We start from the raw sequence: 23,478 nt of genomic DNA on the forward strand, positions 1-23,478 counted from the left end.
AATGTGTCTCATGAGCAAAGTAAATCTCTTATCTTCTGACTAGTTAAACCCTGAATGTACAGCAGAAGTAAGGAGTACATTAGGTATGACCAATATGTTTTTTTTCTGTTGCATCTGAGCAAAAATATCCCTTTAAGTGCAGATGACTGGTTAAATATTCACGCTCTATCCCCTAGATGAAGAATTCTGTTTCTTTAAATGCATGCTAGTAGGACATTAACATCCACTGCACACATTGAATGTTATTGTGTTTCTGTGCAGGAACAGTGTTTGCCTGCTGTCCTCAGATGACCCACTCTATCCTCTTAATGTTTTTTTGTGTGTGTGAGGGTGTGTGTACATGACAAAGTTAGCCTGCATCACTGTCTTGGATTGGCATTTTGCAGACGTTTGCACACACGCACCAACATATAAACGCACACACATACTGTACATGCACAGCCACACAGATAGCCTGGCAACAAAGCGGGTGGTGCAGGAGCTGGCTGTATCTCTGTTGGTTTGTGTGTAAGAGAGAGAGAGGCAATCGCTATCTGGGACTGTTATGTAACGGAGTAGGGAGAGTGAGGGTGGACAGAACGAGAGAGAGAGATAGACCGAGAGAGATAAGACCATGCATGGCCTTTCCGTCATCCTCTGCCAGAAGCTCCTTCCTGCCAGTCCTCGATCTGTTTGCTGTTATCTGCTCCTTCTGTTTATGTCTTATCAGAAAAGCCCCACATTGACTTTTTTGGACTCTAACATTCCTCAGCTGACCGCCATTACCCACTCCAGTGTTTCCCCTACCATTATATTAGGGGGGTGACCCCCCCCCCCCGAAGGTCAAGTTAATTAAAGAAAAATAAAATGTTTAGATTTATTTTTTGTCTTTTTGTGCCTTAGGATAGGATAGGAGATGGGATAGAGTCTGAAATCAGGGAAAGAAGTCATTTAAGGATACCTTTCTCATAGAACAGGACAGCTGTCATTAAAAATAACCCATGAACACCAAGATTCCTTCAAGTTCCCCCCTCCCCCAAAAGCTGTAAACCTAGGGGAAACACTGCACTCATGCTAGTTTCCCTCTGTGGTTCATAAGGTCACTGCAGCGTGGTAAGTGTAAACTGTCTCTGTATCTTCTGGTCTTTCTAATAATAAGAATAAATTATTCATTTTATCATTCATTTTTAGAGAAAGTAAAAAAAAGTCTACCACAAATATCAGATATCAAGTCTGTTTTCTGAAGGCACTAACCTCACTAACATCCCTTTTGTTTTCTCTCATGGCCTTTGTGTTGTGGTCTAAATGGGGACAAGAGCTGAAGTTCATCAAGCCTCCTTCTTTGTGCCTTACACTTGCGTCTTTGATTTATGGGTCACGTTGGAAAATGGCATTTAAATTTTATTGTTATTTGTTAAAAGATTTTTAATATTGTTCAACAGAACTCTTTCATTTAAATTGAGGCTTTTTGGATTGCGTGGTTAATGATCGTTGGCACAGATTTTCTTAAGTTTCCTGCTCGGCCCTGCCCTCTATCTGATCGCTGGTTTAACCAGAACGATACCCGACTTTGGTGACTTTGAGTGTGTGGGCGCTGACAGGAACAGCTCTTTGATGTCTCATGTTGATCGGGGGAATTCTTTTACAGAGTGGGGGGTTTTTCATCAAATTTCTTATCTGTATGGTATAATGAATAAATACATCAGCTGGGTAAATTCTCAATGAGGAGAAAATGGTGGCCAAAGTCCTGATATGACTTTGGTTAAACCTTGATTTGAAGTACACAAAATAGAAACTACTACTTCTTGTGGCGAGTTGTGGTAAAAGTCACTGTTGAGCAGCGCAGTGTTCAGACTCCTGCTGAATATATGTATTGTCATTTGTCAAATCAACATGTCCCGCCCACTTCGTGTTGAGGCAGAAATGACATCACGAGTTCCCGCTGTTGTCCGATGTGTGTGTTGTCACGCGAACACGCCCCCGCTCAGCTGACTGTAAGTGGTGTCCCAGGTGGGCGGAGCTTAGGGTCAAGCGGTTTGGGGTAAACCCTCCTCTAGCACACTGAGTCATTGTGGGGTTCCCCGAAAACTAAAATGTGCTCCACTCTCACTAAGACGTGCACACCCTCGCTGGTTTTCTATTTGCACATGAAAAAGGGAACAATGACTCATACGTGTCATAACCACACTTCATCTGATAGAACGAGAGCTTGGATGTCACACTGTCTGCTATCTGGTTTCAGATTACTGACTTACCTGCACTGTGCTGGTAGAGTATCTGATGTGACAACAGACATAAACACGCCCCCTCTCTAAAAGTAGTTCTGTAATTACTACCTCACCACTGTGTCCCTGTTTGAACTCACCACTATGTCTGCTAGTGGTTCAACTCTTCTTCTACTTCTCTAATCCAGTGTTCTTTATTATTCCACCTGTTTCTATGTGAGAGTTGACTTCCTGTTAGAGCTCTCTTTTCTAAGTCTGGTTTACTGGTCTCTGTCAGTCTGACCAGTGTATCTGTGAGAGACAGCAGTGAATAAAAGAGCAACCCTCACTCCCACTGTGTCCCTGTCAGAGGGCGGGGGATTTCCTGAGGTAAGACATGACGTAAATAAACAACGCGGAAGTAGTGTATGAAGCAACAGAGTCCGCTACACAACGTTATATTGACAATATTTGTCTTTATATCAATGCTATATGTAATCCAATGGAATGACAACATCCACAAAAGAGAGGAGAACAACATACTGACCAACAGAAAATATAAACGGAGTATATGCGGCCGCGTTCAGACATCACCTCACTCGGATATTCTGCGGATAAAATACTAGGGGTCTGGCTGGATAAACTCCGGGTAAACTCCGGGTAAACTCGGTGCGAAAAATGCGGCCATTTGCGTTCACACATAGCCTAAAGAACCTCTGGGTAGACAAATCTCCAGAGTTTTTCAGGAGATTTCCGTATGTGTGAAAAGGGTTAGAGAGGATGTCAGCAAAGCCTACAATCATCATATCCTTTTTATTATTTTATATACTTTTTGAATCCCAGAGGGTAAATTCTGGAGAGACAGTTTGCCCACAGCTCTGGCCTCATGTTGTTTTTATGACAGCTTGACATAAGAACTTGTGTCATTTCTCTTTCAGGGTTGAGGAGACCACAGAGATGATTGGTAGCCAAAGCTGAGACTTGACACGCCTGTGAATCAAAAACCTGGTGCTACTCTAAAAGGTACACTCACTTTGTTCTAAAGCATGTTACTGTATATATGCTGTCCTGAAAGTTCAGCAGCATGGACTGATTCATGATGATCTCTGTGAGGAAGACGGGGAGAAGGTGTGTGTGTCACTCTTTAGCATCGCCCCCACACACACACTGACAAGCTAAAAGAGTGAGCGAGCCCGGCCTTTAAATAGTCAGAGAGATCCAGAGATGGTGATGGTGGGAGAAAGACAGGGAGAGAAGAGGAACTGGTGGGTGGAAGGATTGTGTATGGATACAGCTAATTTAAGAAAAGTGGTGGATGAGTGCAGACCAAGAAATGAATCGGAGCATGTGTGTGTGCATGTCAGTTTGTCCCTTACTTTAAAATACAAGTTACATGTCCCAAACTTTTCATTAAAAAAACTCTACGTTATGTCCTCTAAGTTACAGAAATCAGATGTACTGTGTTATGTCTAAATTAGTGTTAAAGAGACATTATCATTACAACTAGATGGGACTTTTCATTTTTGATAAATACAGCTTCCATGGGATATTGTATGGAGATGAAGTCATTTCATTTGTTACATTTTCTTTAAAAGTATGTTTGTTGATACCTTTGAGGAATTATTGAACAAAAAAAAGGGGTTTCCTCATTTGTTTTATCATTCTGAAAAAGCATTTGATCTCAGATGTCGGTGTATCTTTACACCATCTGTCCTTTTTCTTAGTTTGTGTTTGTCAGTTTGAAAAGCAGGGAGGGAGTTCTCTCCACCACTTTCCTTTGTGTTGTCTCTGTGTACATGTCTGTCCTCTCCTCCATCTTTTCTCTTTAATCAACCCTCTATCCTGTTCAGACCGTCTGTCACTGCTTGCCCCCCCTCTCCCCGCCATCACGCCTGCCGTAATGAGATTAAACATTGCCGTATCCACAGGGCATGGAACACACACACGTTTTCTGCACATATTCTCAAGAGCAGCGTAGCACACAAACACACACAGACAATCATCCACTAAAGACACTATTCTCTCTCATATGCACTAAATCAGTACAATCACCACCCCATCATGCAGCTTGCACATTTGGCATTACTTTCAACACACACACACACACACACACACACACACACACACACACACACACACACACACACACACACACACACACACACACACACACACACACTTGGCATGCGTCCAGGACCCCTCACTCTCAGTCTTTCCCTCTTCTTATCAGAGGGTCCTCTGAAAGGATTACAGTCACCCTAGGTCTGTCCTCATAGGTGAGCTCCCCGTTGAGCCATCTGGGCCTCAGCTATAATCCTGTTCTGTTTCAACTGGCTCACTACTTCCTCCTACAGGACGATCCACACAGTAGCCAGATACAAAGAAAGATATTCATCATTATTAAGGCTTTAATCTATTTCAACATAAAAATGATAATATAGTGCAACCAAAGCATTATCAGATTTTTATATATATATATGTGTGTGTATATATATATATATATATGTGTGTGTGTGTATATGTACATATATACATACAGTTAGCTTCTCACCAAGCTGTCCCCTCTCCTTTTAATGTATCTGAATGATTCTCTCTCTGCTAGCAAGCTCTTTACTCACACACATGCAAACAGCACCTACACCCCCTGGGATTTGATGACTTTCAGTATCACTCTGTTTCTGAAAATCTCTCCTCTCTCTCTCTCTCGCTCTCTCTATGCAGTCGCTGGGCTTTGGATTCTTGGTGCTAGAGAGTCGGACAATAGCGATATTCTCAGTGTTGGAGTGAGGCCCTCTCTGTGCTGCAGTGGAGGGCTTCACAGACACAGCTAGTCTGGTGAGTATGAGCTCTCTTGTGAGAGACTGTTACTACCCTTCATTTAAATAAATGTTGTAGCACCTGTGGAGATACATTGATGAAAGGTGCACTCTGAAGTTTTGGTAGAGAAATGTGAAAGTTGACAAATTGTGGTATACCGCATGTTCATAACTCTATACACAAACTGTCCTCAGAGGAACATTTGGTCCTGTAACACTGTTTGAAGATAACATGGTACACAAGAAGTGTTGGTGGGGGGTCCGCAACAGTGACACTGTAACTCTCCTGGTCACAGTGTTCCAGGGACCTGTTGTTCCTTTGAGTAAAGTCTGTGTATTTAGTTCAGAAAATAAAGCATAGAATTCTTTCCCGTCTCAAACTTTCAAATGTCACTACCAAATCTACATAGAGCAGCTTTAAGATTGATATGTTAAATGATAATGATACAGTGAATGTATTAATCATTCAGATGGATATAGATTAAGCTCCTGTGAGGAAATAGTGTTTTTGTCTATTTCGGTTCGTCTGTGGACAAAGCAGTACATCTGGTCTTTTAATTGTTAGTAGTTTTTTTATTTGTTATCAAAGACTCTTATCCTGTGTTATCTCAACAGCTGAATGTATCACTCACTGTGAATCTTTGATGGGGAAGTGTAACTACAGGCTGAGGGTGAAGATAATCATGGTGTTTGAAACAGACAAACAGCACAGTTTACAGACAGAATAATAACTACATAGATTTAATCAGTTATCTCATGTTTATTGTCTGGTTTACTTGTGAATGTCATAAGAAGACACACATTTTAATTTGAGTCAGTTTCATAACCAGCTGAACACTCCTTGATAGAGATCATGTCAGAGTGTCTTTGCTACAGTTTGTTGTTTGATTAGCTGTTCATTGGTTTTTAGTGCATGATGTTATGACACTCAGTGAGCAATAACTAATCTACTTTAAATATGATGGTATTACTATTAAACTATACCACTTAAAGATCATGGTACTTTGTAGCATGTACAAATAGACTGCTGTATTATGGGGGTTATATAATAAAGAGGATGTAACTTTTATATTATTGTCTAATTCAACCTGATTTTCGGTACTTTAGCATGTTTATTTAAATGCTACTCTTATCCACAGGCTGGATGCATCACGCAGTAGAGCAGTTTGTCGGGCGTGGCACACGGGATTCCTTCCCTCTGGACGGACTCAACCGGGGACCATGGGCTCCCGTGAGCGGCCGCGCCTGGCAACCACCTGCCAGGTGTGTATCCATGACAACACATACATTTATGCTAACCTCTTTGTTCAAGCTATGCTGAAGACTTTTGAGTTCTGTTTTTAAAATTCTGTTTTCCAAACTGAAGTTAAAGAATTAATTGAATGAACAACCTGCTAAGAGAAGCCCCCTGACTGTGAAGTGTGTACTGTTCTTCATAAGGTGTTCGCCTGGAATGAACCAACACCAGCTCCTTTCCCATCTACCTCCTGGTCCTATGGGTGGACCCAATCATCCAAGTAAATTTTTTAGTAATGGGTAAGAGATTAAGAAAATCATGAAGAAAATAACTAAATGTTAATGACAGAAAATGGCATACTCTAACTCTACTAATTGTTTTGTAATAATGTTCAACTGCTTTGACCTTTTTGTCTATGCAGGCCCATGCGAGGACCTGAGAAGCTTGAGCTCCCACAGCCGATGTTACCAGGTGTGCATAGGGAGCAAGCGAGACCTCATCCTAATCATCTTCACCCTCCCCCTCCCCACAGAGCATGGGAGCAACTGGCTCCGCTGTATGACTCCCACCTCTCTCCTCAAGGACATACTGTGATGCCCACTCACAACGAGCCCTCACTTCGACTTCATAATGGAGGCTACGCAGGTAGTGGGGGACTTCCCCACAACGGCCACCATCAACCCAGCAGACCAAACCATCTGCAGAAGGTGAGTTGTAATGCCATAAGTGCATTTATGTCAGATTAAAAAATGATCAACATTTGGCCGATGGCCTTGTGGTTAAGAGGCAAAAGTCCTGAAGACAGCTTGCCCAGGTTCAAGTCGGACCTGTGGCTTCCTTCCTGCATGTTACTCCCCACTTTCTCTCTGATTTCCTCCTCTATTCTTTCATATCAAATAAAAGCATAAAGCCCAACAAAATAAAAAAGATCAATGTGTATTTGTTGCTGTTTTTTTTTAGTTTGGGGGTCCTCAGGAGCAGCATGTTCCCCGGGGGCCACCATTGCTTGGAAATGACATGTGGGCTCAGGTGCACCAGGTAGGAGCTCTCTAATTTGCTATTCTTGTGTTTCATCATCTGTATACACAAAAAGCTGTCTCTGTTCAGAAGCAGACACATGAAAGTTCTACTGAACTATGGCTGATTTTATTAAAGGACTTGTCTTTGGACTGTCATTATAATATTTGCTTTGGTTGTCTTCATCGTCTACATTTTCTCTTCTCAACAGAGGGGCTATCCAGGAAAGATGCTGGGGGGTCAACTGAAGAGACCGGGTCCTCCATTGGGAGAGCAGTCGGTAATACAACACACTCCTCCATCATCACAACAACACCTGTCCTCGCGCCAAGCTACAGAGGACTGCCCCAGCCCCAGCAAGAGGAAGAGGAATTCAGATCAGGTAACATTAGTCTTTAAACAGAACCTTGTTTTACAATAACGGTGCCAACAACATACCAGCTCCAGTACATTTACACTGAGTGTCTTAACAACCTCTGCCTCAGTCTTTCTTTATACATTTGCTTGTCATTCTTGTTGTACAGGTATCACATAATGGGCTCCAGTGTTTCCCTGGCACTGGCCACTCTTTCTTATCTCCTCAACTGTCATCTGTCCATCACAACTCTGCAAAACCGGCCTTTTGGAACCCTCTTCACAAGAGCAGCAACACTCCCTGGCAGCACCAGAACTCGGACCACAAGAACCAGGAGTTCCAGGTTCGAACTGTAAGAAAATGTCCTCTTTTTTTTTTTTTTTTTTAGATGTATAGAACCAGGGGGAAAACATTTTACTATTTGCTCCAATCAACACAAAAAAAAAAAATGAAACATGAAATGGAGAGAGTGGATTTCATTAAGATGTACAAGGCTGTTAACTGTCTGAACCTAACAGAGCATTCATTTCTATTTTCTATGTTTCATATGACTGTAGTTATTCTTTGTGGTTTATTTGCTTGTTCTTTATTTGTTAACAGGAAACCAACAAACTTGGAATGAGCAGCTACACTTCAAAATCCTCTCCCTCCTCTTCGAGCCCTTCAAACCTCTCTCCTCCATCACACTCATGTCCTGGAAACTTCAACCAGGGATGTGCTTCTCAGCTCCAGAAAGACACATTCCAACCTCATGCTGTAAACCAGCAGTCCCCTCATTCTTCATACCCCAGTCCAAGCTCCAAACTAGGGCTAGTTCCAACCTGTCAGGCTATGGAGCCTCATGGTCATCATAACCAGAGAGGCCCTTTCATTGGGGGGAAAGGTGGCAGCCAAGCTACCTCTCAAACAGCATCGACCCCAAAAAGGGGAGACAGAGGTCAACACCTAAACACCCATGTGCCACCAGCAAACCATTCTGCAAATAGCAACAACAGCAGCAGTGTGCCTTACAGCCTCTTCCAGCCTCACCCAGGGCTGGGGCTCCAGGGTCCTCCTCCCCCTCCATCACCTCCTGCCAGCAGCACCTCAGTACCTCAGCAACAGAAAAGTGCGCCTCATGAGGCCTGGAGATATCAGAGAAGGCCCAGCAGTCAATCCCTGGTGAGTACGATCCTTCTGGTTCGAGTCTCCAGAATTGTCTTTAGTTTGTTTTTCTACAGTCATGAGAGTTAGGGTCTTAAAAATAACGCATCAAATATTTTTACTATGAATTAAAGAGACTGGTACAAATTGTTAACAAGATGCAATAATGAAATATGCATCATTTTTAATGTCTACAATTCTACAATTCACTTAGCAGACGCTTTTATCCAAAGCGACGTACATCAGAGAGTAAGTACAACACAAGCAAGGATCTAGGAAAAAAGGGAACAATGTCAGTAAGAGCAAACGATCAGCTTTGAGTCTGATTGGACACACAGGTGCTGACAGGAAGTGACCAGAGGCAAAGCACAACATTGACGGCAGTTCTTGAGAGCTCTAATCAGTATAGAAACCATCTTATAAGTCGTCGTTATCAAACAAAAACCATCGTCATTATCATCATCATCATCATCATCAATAATATGGAGACCATCATCATTAAGTTAGTAGGTATTCATGAAAGAGCTGGGTCTTTAGCTTTTATTTATTGTGATAAAACAAAGTACAAAACAAAAATGTGCACATAGACATGACAATTAAAGCGACGGCAAATAAACAAAAACAGGCAAAACAGAAATAAACAAAACAAAATACGCAAACATTAGCAAAGACAAATACAATTGAAGTAGATATAATAAAAGTCAAGTAGTAAGTTGAAGTAGTGTATAAGAAACGTGTGAATGTGTGTGTGGCAGTATAATACATTAAAGTGAGTGGCTGAATGGGAAGTAGCAAGAAAAATAAATAGCAACAAAATTGAAGATAATTGAGAGGAAGAGAAAAGAGGGGAGAAAAACAAAACAAAAATATGTGTCAATATTAAAGGAAAGAAGAAAATTTTAATTTCAGTTTGAGGTATGATTTTTTTCTGAGATTTAGGTGAATTATGAATGGATTCCAGGTGTTATTAAAGGCTGATATATTGTTATTCTTGCAGGCTGCGATTCTTTCTATTACAATGTGTCTTTAGCTTTTTCTTAAAGGTGCAGAGGGACTCTGCAGATCACTAAGGCTAATGTAATTCATTTTTTTCTATGTGTTTCTTTAGGAATTGGGAACCTACAGGGGTCCAGGTCTGCTACCTCAGCACCAGCAGAGCCACAATCAGGTCATGGATAGTCGGGTTCCCAGGCCCCCCCAGCAGCATCAACAACATGTCAGCCCTCCTCTGCCCCAAACCAACTCCACACGGACACCCGTTATTACTCCAAATTTGCCTCTATCCCAGGCCTCCTGCTCCATCAGTAGCTATGGCAACAGCACCAGCTCAAAGGGTATACCAATGGGTGTAGTATCCACGCTGAACACAGCACCACCCGGCCCTGTGAACAAAGGCAGCAGTCATAGCAGCTGGCAGAGAGGAAAAGAGCCAGTATCCCAAATTTCCACCATCAGCGTCACTAGTCCCCCGCCTCACCTGGACTCACTTCTGCAACCAGGATGTCAAAGAGGCCAAATCATCACTGCCAACCAGCCTCACCAACAGGGTCAGCCTAGACCAAAACAACCAGTTACCAAGTCCCAGCCCATGAAGGGGAAGACCTCATTCTATGCTCAGGCTGAACAGAAGCAACCTCCTGTATTGTCCTCTTCTTCTCTGTTCTCCTCGGGACACCACAGGGCAGCAGGGGATAGTGTGATTACAAGCAGACTTTTAAATCCTCTTCCTGTCTCTCCTACTAAATATCGCCCAGCTTCACCCTCCAGGCTTCAACCCCCCTCAACTGTCATCAACGCCCCTCAGCCATCTAATCCAGTCTTCTTCTCTGGACCTGTTCACCATCCAGACTCTGCCTCCACACAGGCGTACTCTCAGCCCCGCGTTCGTCCAGCAGCTCCCACCCCTGTCCCACAGTCCATTGAAGAGGCCTTAGACAAGCTCGATGCAGAGCTCGAGGGTCATATGCAAGCTGTAGAAAGGGGGAAAAGGGACAGAGAGGAGCATGAAAGAAAACTGAGAGAAGAGGAGAGCCTGAAAAAAGAATGGGAGATGAGACAAAAGCGGGACGAGGAAAGGAAGAGGAAAGAGCTGGAGAAGGAGATTAAAAAGAGAGAGGTGGAGAGACAGGAAGAGGAGAGGAGAAAGAGAGAGTCGGACAGGCGGGAGCAGGAAAGAAAGAGGAGACAAGAGGAGGAGATGAGGAGACGAGAAGCTGAGAGGCTGGAGGGGGAGAGGATAAAGAGAGAATGGGAGAGGCAGGAAGAGGAGAGGAAAAAGAGAGAATGGGAGAGGGAACAGGAAAGGAAGAAGATAAACTGGGAAAAGAAAGAGGAGGAGAGAAAAAAGAGAGAACTGGAGAAGCAGGAGGAAGAAAGGAAACTACAAAGAGAGTTTGAAACAAAAGAGGAGGAAAAGAGGATGGAACAGGAGAGGGAGCAGGAGCTGTCGAGTACAAAAGGCAAAGAGCAGACAGCTATTGAAAACCTGGAGCGACTGCTGTCTGGAAACACTTCTCCAGCACCTCTACCTCCTCGCCTGTCTTCAGTTACAGTACCTCCTTCAGGTACATCACCCCGGAGCTCCCAGGCTTCACCCCCCTACCCCTGGCTTAGCCGTGGTGGCATGCTCCCGTGTCCACCAGGCCAGCTGAACACCAACACTACTCCTGCGGAGAGGCTGCGCCCTCCCCCTCTCACACCTCAGACTGAGTATGCCAGAGAGAAGCAGAGACAGAGAGAGATGTGGAGCAACAACTGTGGAATGACTTTCAGTCCCTCATCGACTCACAACAATACCTCAGGGATGAACCAGTCCAACAAGCCCAACAAGCCCCCTGCAATGCAAGTGGCACCCAGCCCATCCAAAGACACAGCCAGGGAGAGGGACAGCAACCAGCATGCTCTGCCTCACCTGGCACTCAGAGAGCCCCCCAAATTATATCAGGCTTTCCCCAGAGAACAACTCCCACAGCCACCTTTATTATCCACCAGGGGGCGCCTCAACAAGCAGGTGACAGAGAGGGGGAATGATGAAAGCTGTGGCGCTGACAGTGCTCAGTTTGAGGAGGAGCCCTCTGAGATGTCCACCCTGCTCCCTGATGGTCTGGCTAACATCATGGCCATGCTGGATGAATCCATCAAGAAGGAAGAGGAGATGTGTAACAGTCAGAAGACTGGCTCAGTGAGTCTTTTTTCTCCTGGTATCCCGCCAATGAAAAGCTACCTGTGTGCCCCGGACCTCATTCCAGCCACAAAGCATCAGCCAAACCAGGAAGACTTTGGATCAAATTCACACGCTAGCCCTCCTGTGCTCAGCCGCCAAGGCTCTTTAGCGTCTCCCTGTAGTCGCACGTCTTCTCTTAATGAGGACGATGAGGATTACCTGAAACCTTCCCCGAGTCTTCCCAAACCTAAACAGCCGTCAGACATTGGAATGGGTGTAGGGAACACCAATTACCGCCACAGTGACTTGGCTAAACTGTATGGTCTCCCCGAGCAGACTAAAAGTGAGGCTGAGGAGGAGGATGAGGATGAGGAGGAGGATTCTGAGACCCCATCTTGTTCTCCACCACCCCAAAGGCCCCACCTTCACCAAACAGGTGTACACAGTATGTTCAAATCTCTCGCCACAGTCCTAGAGAGCCAGAAGTATGCTTACCGTGGTGGGCCGTTTGGAAGACCCCCTCCATCGGCACTGGTCGGGGTCAAATATTCTTCTTCACTGTCTCTGGGCCCTGATATAGACCGCCAGCAGCAGGGCTGCTCTCCAACATCTGATTCAACCAATCCACCATTCAGTCCAATTGTCCCACTTAAGTCCTCCCCTGTCTCGCAGCTGGAGGACAAGAAACTGAAGATAGAGGATGCTGATGTCTGGAGAGATCAGGAAGAGATGACAGAGAAAAGTATTGACTCTTTCCCTGTCATTACTCCTGTCAGGGTGGTGAAGGAGGAACAACTGTTGACCACCATCTCTGAGTCTTCTCTTGCAGAGTTGGGAAAGAGCTGTGAAATCATACTCGGTCAACAGTCGCTTCCTAACAAGAAGTTGGAAGAGTGTGAAGGCCACAGCCAGGTGGAAGAGAGAGTGAAGGAGCGCAGAGAGAAAGAGAAGAAGAAAAAGCACGGGCACAGTAGCATCAGGAAGCATGAGGAAAGGAAAGAAAAGAAGCATCGAGAGATGGCCTTCTCCTCTTCTTCATCATCATCATCATCTTCTTCAAACTGCTCCATTTCCAGCCACAGACGGCATAAGGACAGCAAGAGCCACAAGGAAAAGAAGGATCGCAGAATCCTCTGTGACCTAAACCTCCAGAGCAAGGAGGGCTATCTTAAGAATCAGAGTCATCACGTCATGGAGAAGAAGAAACGCAAGGACGCTTCTGGTTCCAGCTCCACCAGTGAAGGAGAGCAGGCAGAGTGGATGTCGAGGAGCTCTGCAGAGAGATCCTCTGAACACAACAAAGTCTCAGAGTCTGGTTCTTCATTAGGATCGACAGACTTCTTGAAACTGAAGGCGCTGTCGGACGGGCCCCCCAAGGAGCTGAAGATTCGCCTGATCAAGGTGGAGAGCGGGGACAGGGAGACGTTCATCGCCTCTGAGGTGGAGGAGAAAAGAATCCCACTGGAGGAAATCAGCATCAAGAACTCTGCTAGTGAGATCATCAGGTCCTGCAAGTAAGTAATGCACTGAGATTTGCCAAACTGTAAATAAAAAATGACAGTCACACAAATGCAAAGTGTCCTAGCAGAAATATAAATCTGTTTGTTCTTTCGTGTTTTCACCTGTCTGCATGTGCTCTTTTTTTTCTTTAGGGGGGCCAGAGTCAAAGGGAAGTTCAGAGAATCCTACTTACTCCCTGCCTTCTCTGTGAAACCCATCATGACCTCCGAGGAACCCATTCCCAGAGAGAAACTAAATCCTCCTACACCCAGCATCTATGTACGTTACACTGTCCAATTCTTTTGACACAAACTGGAAATGATCACGTCATCAACATGGTAGAAGATAGAGCAAACTGCCAATAGTAGAAAATGAAGGAAGGCTGTGGCTCAGTTGGTAGAGGTCGGAAGGTCGAGGGTTCAATCCCCAGCTCTGCAACATGTCCCTGAATTGCTCCCACTGCTTCAGTGGTGGTGTATGAATGTGATTAGTTACTTCTGATGGATGATACTACATAGTGATCTCTACCATCAGTGTGTGAGTGTGTGACCTGCAGTATAAAAGAGCTTTGAGAAGTCGAAAGACTAGAAAAGCGCTATATAAGCTCAAGTCCATTTACCAGTCCATTTACCATTTATTGATCCCGAGGGACATTCAAAGCATCCAGTAGCAGGTTACAAAGATGTACATGACATGAAACATTTGTTAAAAATTAACCACAAAACCCTAACCCTAACCCATACATGTATATTAACCCCAAAAAAAGAATACCCCTAGATGAATCAAACTTAAACTGTGCAAAAATAGACTTATACAAGAAATGTACATGACCCGTGCAGGGATAAAAATATATGTGCAATTTAAACAAGAACCTAAAAACAGTTGAGGAAAAAAATCTGTAATTAGACCTGAATATAAAAAATGAAAGTGTTGACCTTCTGAAGTTGTGAAGAAAAAAGGTGATCTATAATCTTACATCGATTGCTAAGGACATTGATCATCATCTTTATTTTTACTTGCAAAATGTCCAGTTTAATCATTTACATTTTTATTAAACGAAGTCCCTGTGATTTGAACAGTTTTGTGTAACAACATTTATGCCTGTGCTGCCCTCTTGTGGTGATAAATGAGGGCAGCAGCTTTTTCCTCGTTCACTAATGTGTTTCTTTACTCTTTAGTTGGAGAGTAAGAGGGATGCCTTCTCTCCTGTGCTGCTGCAGTTCTGTACAGACCCCAAGAATCCTGTGACTGTCATCAGAGGACTGGCTGGATCTCTGCGGCTCAGTAAGTTTACACACACACAGTGGACGTGCACATGTAGTAACACACTTTGTACATTGAAAACATTTTAAATGTTCTCTGGTCTCTGGACAGTTCTTAATCAAATGAATTCTAAATTAAGCAACTGTCAACTAAATGCTGTATAAGAAATAACAACTGGATGAACCAGTCGATTGATTTATTGATTGATAGCTGAGGCGGTAGATAGAAGTATTAGAGGTAACACCAGCTGCTTGTAGCTGTCATACCCTCTCTTAGCACTTTCTACCATTACATAAAAACTGACAAAATAAATGAAATTGAGTTGCTTTGATTTTTGTTCCTGTTTTCAGACCTGGGGTTGTTTTCTACAAAGTCCCTGGTGGAAGCCAATGCAGAGCAGGCAGTGGAGGTTAGGACCCAAGTCCAGCAGCCTGCTGATGAGAACTGGGACCCCAGTGGGACCGGTCAGACATGGCCCTGTGAGAGCAGCCGCTCCCACACCACAATCGCCAAGTACGCACAGTACCAGGCCTCCAGCTTCCAAGAGAGTCTGCAGGTAAATCTTCAACTTCTTAATGCTATGTTGTTTGTAATCAAAAATAAGTTTTTTAAATGTAACTGTGAGGTCAAGGATAGGACATCTATGTTTCTACATGGTGTGATTGAATTGTTTTGATTTGTGTGTTTAGGAAGAGAAAGGCAGTGAAGATGAGGAGGAGGAGGAGGAGGAGGAGGATGATGATAAAGAGAAGAAGACATCCAGTAGCTCTGATAATTCCATCAAAGAAAGCTCTAAAGAAAGTAGCAGGTAAGGTTGTGAAATAGCATCACGATTTCCAGTACACTTAAGGGTTTTGGTTTTCATTCTCAAATGTTGATTTCTCCTCAGTGCCGAGCAGAAGCCAGTGGGGAAGATCATTAAGTTTGGTACCAACATAGACCTGTCAGATCCCAAGAGGTGAGCAACTTTCTATACTATTTATATTTATATACAACATACTCCTGAAACCACAGCGATCATGTTCTAAAACGATGTTTTTCACTGTCCTTGTGTTTATGTCTCAGTGGTGCAGCATGAAGATGAAAGTTCATTCTGACCCTCTTTCTCTTCTCAGATGGAAACCTCAGCTTCAGGAGTTGCAGAAGCTGCCAGCATTCATGCGTGTGGCATCAAGTGGAAACATGCTGAGCCATGTGGGACACACAATCCTCGGCATGAACACTGTGCAGCTCTACATGAAGGTTCCAGGGAGCCGGACACCAGGTAAACAAGAACTGTCTTTTCATTTGATAAATGAAGGTAAACATATAAACACAAGTTATTACAGAGAGAATAATGTTTTAAAAATAGGTAATGAAATACAGTTGTATAATACAACAGAGGATGTTCCTCCCACAGGTCACCAAGAAAACAACAACTTCTGCTCTGTAAACATCAACATCGGCCCCGGTGACTGTGAGTGGTTCTCCGTTCACGAGAACTACTGGCCTGCCATTAATGACTTCTGTGAAAAGTGAGTGGACAAACTAAATAGAAGATTAAATTGAATTTACATTTGAAGCATTTGGATCATTTAAACAGTTTACAAAATGTCAGGAGCCGTCTTTAACACGTCTGTTTCCACTTCAGGCACGGAGTAGATTACCTAACGGGGTCCTGGTGGCCCGTGTTAGAGGACCTCTACAAGGCCAACATCCCTGTGTATCGCTTCATCCAACGGCCCGGAGACTTGGTGTGGATCAATGCTGGAACTGTTCACTGGGTCCAGGCTGTTGGTTGGTGCAACAACATCGCCTGGAATGTGGGACCCCTCAGTGGTGAGGAGCGCCCTGTGTAGAGATTATAGATGACCTTTCATGTCATTAAGTTTATACATTCAGATGTTTTCTTTATCTTAACAAATAGTTGTATGTCTGCCTGCAGCTTACCAGTACCAGCTTGCCCTGGAGAGATTTGAGTGGAATGAGGTCAAAAAGGTCAAATCCATTGTACCCATGATCCATGTGTCCTGGAACGTGGCACGGACCGTCAAGATCACAGACGAGGACACCTTCAAGATGATTAAGTGAGTTCCTGACTTTCTTAGGCTCCAAGTAAAAAATAATAAACCCTCTTATACATTCTGAAACTAAGAGTTAGAGTTTGTTTACCATGGTGCACTATACCTAAAGATTAAATATGAGGTAAAAAAATCCCTTTGTTACTGAAGCAGTACTTCAATAGGAACTCTATAACCTTTATTATATATATTTCAACTGTAAAAATACTTTATATATCATGTTGATGATTTGATGTTTCTGCCAGACACTGCCTGCTGCAATCTATGAAGCACATCCAGATCTTGCGTGACCAGTTGGTGGCTGTCGGCAAGAAACCTTCCTATCAGAGTCGAGTGAAGGATGAGCCCGCCTACTACTGCAACGAGTGTGATGTGAGTTACTACCAGCATGCCCTCTCTTAAAGAAATACAACCAATAACCACTGAACAAACCTCACTTAAACTGAGCAGAAAAGGTGCTCTTATGTTCTATTATAGCACATAATATTAGTATACATACACATTATGTGCTGTTTAAAAGTGCTTAGGTTTGAGTTGTTCCTTCTAAAGCAGCAGTACAGTACTTCAATCCAAATAAATAAGAAGTTAACACTCTCACAAGCGTGTTTGTACTATCAAAAAAAAATCCTGCTCTGTTAGAGCGCAGCAGGAAATATTCAGGAAAATTCACCACAAGTGAGGGCGGGTTTGAAAATGTCCTCTTACTTCCATTCACCGTGTGTGGCACCTGGTGGTAACGCATTGAAACGACATCAATATGTTTTCCTGTTTGCCAACATGTTCTTCTCCACTCTTTTGTTTTGTTGACACAGTGAATAGCCTGCCTGAACTTTCCAGGAGTGCACATGTGAAAACAGCTTTAATATGCCTTTAAAAACACCCACAGCCCACGCTGCTTACCTTTAAAACATAGGAAAAGACATTAATCACAAACACATTAAATATGAAACTGTACGGACCTGATTTACTAAAGCTTTGGTTGGGTTAAAACGTGGATGAACTTGATAGCTGACGTGGCGCACTGAAGATCGGTCTGTCAAGTGTGCAAAACAACACATTGTCCATTTAGTTTGTTTACCTTAGTGAATATTCAATGTGGGGCGTTTCTACCCTAGTGTGCAGAAAATGCAAATAAGTTAATTTAGTACACTCATTGTGATTTACCATGACGGAAAAAAATTGCACTGATTGTGAAGGTGTCTGTATTTACAGGCTGTGACAGGAAGGTGCTCATCCAGGCTGCTGTTATTGTAGCAAGAAGGAGACACGTGTGTTGGAATGACAGAAAAATAAATGAACAGACACTGTAGTCTAAAGAAAATAAACTTTAGCATTCATGTCCACTCGTCTCTTTCCCTTTACATTCCCCGGCTTCTACGCTGTGGGACTGCTTTTATTGTGAGACCTCATCACTGCTTGTTCCTCATCTTCAATCTGTATCTTCATGGAGATTACAATGTTCAGGCCAGACGAGCGGTTAGCGCTGAGTCAGGTCTGAGTGGAGGACTCAGCTTCTCCTGCGCAATGTTTGACAATCCATCTTTAAAAGATGGAGGGAGGAGGTTTTATTATAAGCCAGATTTTCTTTTTGGAATATTCAGATTTCTCTTCTGAAACTCAAAATAAGTTTATTTGCCTCTTCCAGTAATACTTCGAGTTACATCTAGCAGTCAAACTCTCCATGATGTAAATCCTGCCCCCTCCACAATCTTGGCTCCTGTTATCATTCACACAGTTTGTCTGAGTCCATCACCCTCACTTGTTGTACTTGTTACATGATCTTAGTAAATCAGGCCCTTTGAGTGTTAGACTCATTCTAACATGAATTTATTACAAACTTTTCTTAAAGGTCCCATATTATGCTTTTTCTGGTTTTATATGCCCTTTAGTGTGTTTTCCAAGTGTCCTGTGCATGTTTAGGCACAACAATGTGCAAAAATTCAAAGTCCACGGAAACGCGGCTTCTCCTACGTCCTCCTGTTAGCTGTAGCATTAGCTGCATGTAACGCTCGGTTCTAGCCCCCCTCCATAAAAATGTGTCAGTGCGGCATCATTGTCAGTGTTAGATCACTGATCTAAGCCCATTGGCTCGTTGTGGCAAGCCCAGCAGCTCATGTTGAAATTTCCTAGACATGCTGAGCAACTGACCAATAACGACAGAGCGGATTGGCAGACCAATCAGAGCAGACTTGGCCCATGTGGGGTCTAACAGTGTGGGCTCAGCAGAGTGTAGCTGACGGACTCAGAGCGTAGAAGGAGCAAGGAGGAGCAGTACATGAAAACAGACACTTTTTTCTGACTTTATCTATTGTGAACGTACAAAAGTAGGTACATAGATTAAATATATGAACCCCAAAAAGGGCATAATATGGGCTCTTTAATATCAGTTCTTGACATCATTCTTTCCTGAAACTATATTGCATGTTTCCTAACCTGTTGTCTCGTCTGTCAACAGGTGGAGGTGTTCAATCTATTGTTTGTGACGAGTGAGAACAACAGCAGGAAGACGTATGTGGTTCACTGTGAGGACTGTGCTCGTCAGCGTAACCCCAACATGAACAACGTGGTGGTGCTGGAGCAGTACCGCATGGAGGAACTCATGAACATATACGACTCCTTCAGCCTGGTAAGCACACACACTCTTTCATATTCATCATTTTACTCTTTTCTTAGTTTTCTCCAATATATACACCTCGTTGTTATTTCTGTCCCCAAGGATTTAAAAAATTAGTAGATTACTGTTCCATATAAATCCTTGTGTCTTTTCCAGGCCTCGTCGTCCCGGTGACAGAACTCTCCTCCTGCGTCTCCTTAGCCATAACCAAAACTCCTGCAAGCCGGGACACATTTTCACTTTGGTTTTTTGAATGACCCTTTCATTAATAAACACAATATTTGCTACTACTACTGCTATTTCTGAACAGCCAGTTGAATATGTTTACTCATCAGAAACGTTTACAAAAAGAAATACCAAGCAGCCAATACCATACCAGTTTACTCTCAGACGGTGCTTTTAACCAGAAACCAGGGGGCAGTCCGTGCTGCCGTTGAACAAACTTTTGAGGGTAGTTTTGGGTTTAATGGAGAGAAAAGTACTTTCTCTTTTTGTTGTCTTGAATCCTGAAATTTGTACTGTTTGCAATGTTTGTGGGGTGCTGTCTTTTTGAAAAAAAAATAATTTATTGGTTTTTTTTGGGTTTTTTTCTAAACTAGATCAGCCTAGATATATACCATATTGGCCTTGTATGAAGAAAGAAAATAAAAATACTAATAATAGAGTTATGAACATTTTTCTAAAGCATTAAGAATTTAAAAATGACAAATGTTTGGAATGCTTCAAAACATACGGGTTTTAATGACTTTGGTTGTGTTCTGGGGGGGCGTTCCTTTTGTCTTTCAGATTCTTGGATGTGTTGTACATTTTGTGTTTGTATGAATTCTACTTTTCATCAGGATATTAATATTAAGTTGACACTTATCAGGTATTTTGTTTAATTCCTCCATCTCTGAATGAACTTAAAAAAAAAAGAAAAGATCTCATTGTCATCTGGTGTGTGTGTGATTATACCTCGGATATGTTTTTGTTCCAATATGCAGACGTAGAATTTTCCTCTTTTGGCATTGTACATTTAATTTAAAAATGTTTCCTCTATTTATTGGATATCAATGTTCTCCCTTTTTGAACGGGGTTGTACAAGCGATTCTTTTTTCAAATGACTGATTGCTCTGTAAGAAATGTGGGGGTGGTGGGGGCTGCTGTTTCTCTGGTGCTTGCCTCTCACTACTCCTGCCTTTTTCTCCTGATATATATCAAATGATATCTTTATCTGGAATATAATGCCACCTTTCCTGTAGACAGTAGGCACACTGCTCACATAGAGAATGGAATGCTGTGTTTGTATGGTCTTTAAGGAAAAAACAACCTTTTCCAAAATGTTTGAGAAATGGTCATTTTTTTATTCTGTAGGGGGATTTTAGATGAAATTTTAATGATTTTTATGATATTATCTGTTGAATATGATAATGAGATAGATGGTGCTACATTTTCTCTTTTTTCTGTTTGTCTTCTTAAAATGAGAATTCTATTTTTCCTGTTGCAATATTACCCAACCCCTTTCCTTCTCTTTGTGGTCATTTATTTATAACTGCACTGTTTAGAGAATTCACATACTTGCATACACACACACCAAACTGAGCCAGACATGTCTTAAACACTTGTGAATTTGTGACTATTAATAATAAACACATTTTGATAAATCTAGAAATGAGTGTCTCGATTCTTTTGACTTTGTAACATCGAAGTTCATCTGTCATAGTGTAATCTTACCAACATGAACAAAAGAATCAGGTAATCATGATTATATTTGCATCATTTAGGGACAGCACAGTGGTGTGATGGGGGCCTTTCTCTGTTTTTCTCTGTGTGACTGCAGGAACCTTACAGCATCCTCGCAGAGTTGAAAAACATGAAGAAACTTCATTTATATAACCTTGACAGCAGGTTTGAGTGTGAGTCATCAATCTATATTCAAGTACTCAAACATCATTCAACTTCTATTAACTTGTAAATAATGTTAATAAACATTAATTAAATTATTAATATCATCTCAGTGTATTTTGTTATAGTCTAGTCTTTATTTGGCCTTTATGCCTTCACATCATATTTTCATTTTCCTTCAATCTGTATGCAAAAAGCAGCGCCTGTTATCACCTTTACCTTATTAACAAATATTCTGTTTAGTTTTCTCTATTTCTTGAAACAACAGAAAAGTAAGAGTGTTTGGCACAGCTTTGTCACTCTTTGAAATCAGCCCTGAATGTGACGGACAAAAAGGTGTGTGAAGGAAAGCTAAGGAATGCTTCAGGAAAGTCTGAATGAAAAGGGGAAAAGATTATTTTTAAGCTTTAAGCTGATCTAATTCAATACACCTTAAACAAGTTAATTCTGTCACTCTAGATAGACTTTTAACATAACTATTGAGAGAACAAGGTCATAAAGCAGTTTCCTCAATAAACAATCCAATTTAATGAATTCTTTTCATTAAAAAATCTGATTTTTACATTATAAAAATATATAATGTACGACGAAGTATTAGGTTCATGTTTAAGAACAAAAAAAATAAAAAAACTTGATCAAAGTCATAGATTTACAAGATAAAATTTGTAAATGGATCTATATTAGGTTATGGTTAAAATAATTATTCTGAAAGGTTTAATCAGAAGAGCAGCCTCCTGAAATGGTAACCCTCAAATTTCCTCTCCAAGAAAAGAGACACATGTCCTTTAATTCAGTGTGTTTCTTTCTTTGGCAATTCCTCTCAGTATTTTCAGGTTCCTTACCATGCTGATGCTGATCTGTGTGTATGTAAATCACCAACACAACAATCGATCTGTTGTTTTAAAACAGAGACTTATAACAGAGATATTCAGTCAATCTGTGTTACAGACTACACAAGGAAGTATCTCCTTCTTTTTGAAACCTACTTAAGATATAACTATTAAACTAACTAACTACTAACCTACTAAAGATAAACATATAGCTTACTAAAGTCTAACTTGACAAGAGGCTCCACATTCCTCATTTACGTACAGATGGCTGCTGCTCTTCTGATATAACTTTAAAATAACCACTTTTATCTCTTAATGTTTGACTTTAATCTACTACATTAAGACTTTCTTCTCTTATGACTTATTTCATAAAGATTTACACAATTATTCTCCAAAATGCATCACTTTAATCACAAAATCTCTGATCCCCCCCCCCCCCCCCCCCCCCCCCCACTGGCCCTAATAATCCTTTGTAATAATGTATTTGATATATAATTGACTATAAAAAATAAAATACAGAAATATTTCTCTCTGCATCAGAAAGTCTCTACTGATGTTGTTGTGTTTTTTCCTTGAGGCAACAGATTGAGTTAAAGATCATTGGCAGGTCACTTGATCCAGGGGTCAAGTTAGAGGCTACGGGCAAGGAGGGACAAAAACCAGTGGAGCGTCTGAAGGAAATCCTGTTTCAGAACACACAAGAAACACACCACAGTCTTTTCATCCTTCATCAGGTGATGACAAGAGGATGCCGGTTTTTCCCTCAGCAAGGACAAAATACTGCAGCAGCCTTGTCATTATCATGATGAAAAAACACTGAACAGTTTGTTTATGCTCCTCTTGTTGTGCAAGATAAAGATGGATTATGTTATAACTATTTGATCTATGATGCCGAGGGCCCGAAGACGGATGTTAATGCTTTAACACACTGCATGTCAAATGATTATAGGGGATTTCATGTAGACCAGGAGGGGCTGAAAGTAAACAAGGTCTACAAGCTCAAATCAGAAGGAGATTTTAGACAAGAATATTTACTCCACTCTGAACTTGTGTTATCACTGTAACTAATTACAGAGCCCAAGACTCTTATGTCATCCTCCTCTTCTTATCATGCTCTGATGTGGTGTCCTCATGCTGCTGCAAACAGATCGTCTGTCCTGTTAGATTTCTGAAAAAGATGAACAGTCACCAAAGTTATAAATGAAAGTTAGTTTTGAGTTAATAACTTAAAATAGCCTTAAATTAAAACTAAATAAGCTTCAGAGATAAACTCCAGCTTAGATCTCTGATTATTCTTCTTCTATGGTTTTCTTTCTTTTTCTTTTTATTATTAGTTGTGTTTTTTTCGTCTGTTTTTTAGTCTGAAAAAGTTTGTTTTTAAACCTTTTTATAACAGTCAGACTTTGATTATAA

The 23,478-nt window shown here is 41.9% G+C and overlaps 1 protein-coding gene across 1 annotated transcript in view; it reads left to right on the forward strand.

The window, feature by feature from the left end:
- Window positions 1–21,002, forward strand: part of kdm6ba (lysine (K)-specific demethylase 6B, a) — a 107,715-nt gene extending 86,713 nt beyond the window's left edge. The window contains exons 6-27 of the mRNA XM_020642778.3: window positions 3,122–3,206; window positions 4,905–5,018; window positions 6,139–6,262; window positions 6,440–6,535; window positions 6,658–6,943; window positions 7,197–7,274; window positions 7,465–7,635; window positions 7,778–7,960; window positions 8,209–8,769; window positions 9,860–13,428; window positions 13,567–13,693; window positions 14,593–14,698; window positions 15,028–15,233; window positions 15,367–15,485; window positions 15,567–15,635; window positions 15,793–15,941; window positions 16,077–16,191; window positions 16,308–16,495; window positions 16,602–16,743; window positions 16,983–17,109; window positions 19,193–19,363; window positions 19,508–21,002. Of these exons, the coding sequence (XP_020498434.3) occupies window positions 6,144–6,262; window positions 6,440–6,535; window positions 6,658–6,943; window positions 7,197–7,274; window positions 7,465–7,635; window positions 7,778–7,960; window positions 8,209–8,769; window positions 9,860–13,428; window positions 13,567–13,693; window positions 14,593–14,698; window positions 15,028–15,233; window positions 15,367–15,485; window positions 15,567–15,635; window positions 15,793–15,941; window positions 16,077–16,191; window positions 16,308–16,495; window positions 16,602–16,743; window positions 16,983–17,109; window positions 19,193–19,363; window positions 19,508–19,525 (6,600 nt within the window). The 5' untranslated portion in view covers window positions 3,122–3,206; window positions 4,905–5,018; window positions 6,139–6,143 and the 3' untranslated portion in view covers window positions 19,526–21,002. The remainder of the gene's footprint in view (window positions 1–3,121; window positions 3,207–4,904; window positions 5,019–6,138; window positions 6,263–6,439; window positions 6,536–6,657; window positions 6,944–7,196; window positions 7,275–7,464; window positions 7,636–7,777; window positions 7,961–8,208; window positions 8,770–9,859; window positions 13,429–13,566; window positions 13,694–14,592; window positions 14,699–15,027; window positions 15,234–15,366; window positions 15,486–15,566; window positions 15,636–15,792; window positions 15,942–16,076; window positions 16,192–16,307; window positions 16,496–16,601; window positions 16,744–16,982; window positions 17,110–19,192; window positions 19,364–19,507) is intronic.
- Window positions 21,003–23,478: the final 2,476 nt, after the last annotated feature.

Source organism: Labrus bergylta, chromosome 22 (genome assembly GCF_963930695.1).
Source record: "Labrus bergylta chromosome 22, fLabBer1.1, whole genome shotgun sequence".
Lineage (NCBI taxonomy): Eukaryota > Metazoa > Chordata > Actinopteri > Labriformes > Labridae > Labrus > Labrus bergylta.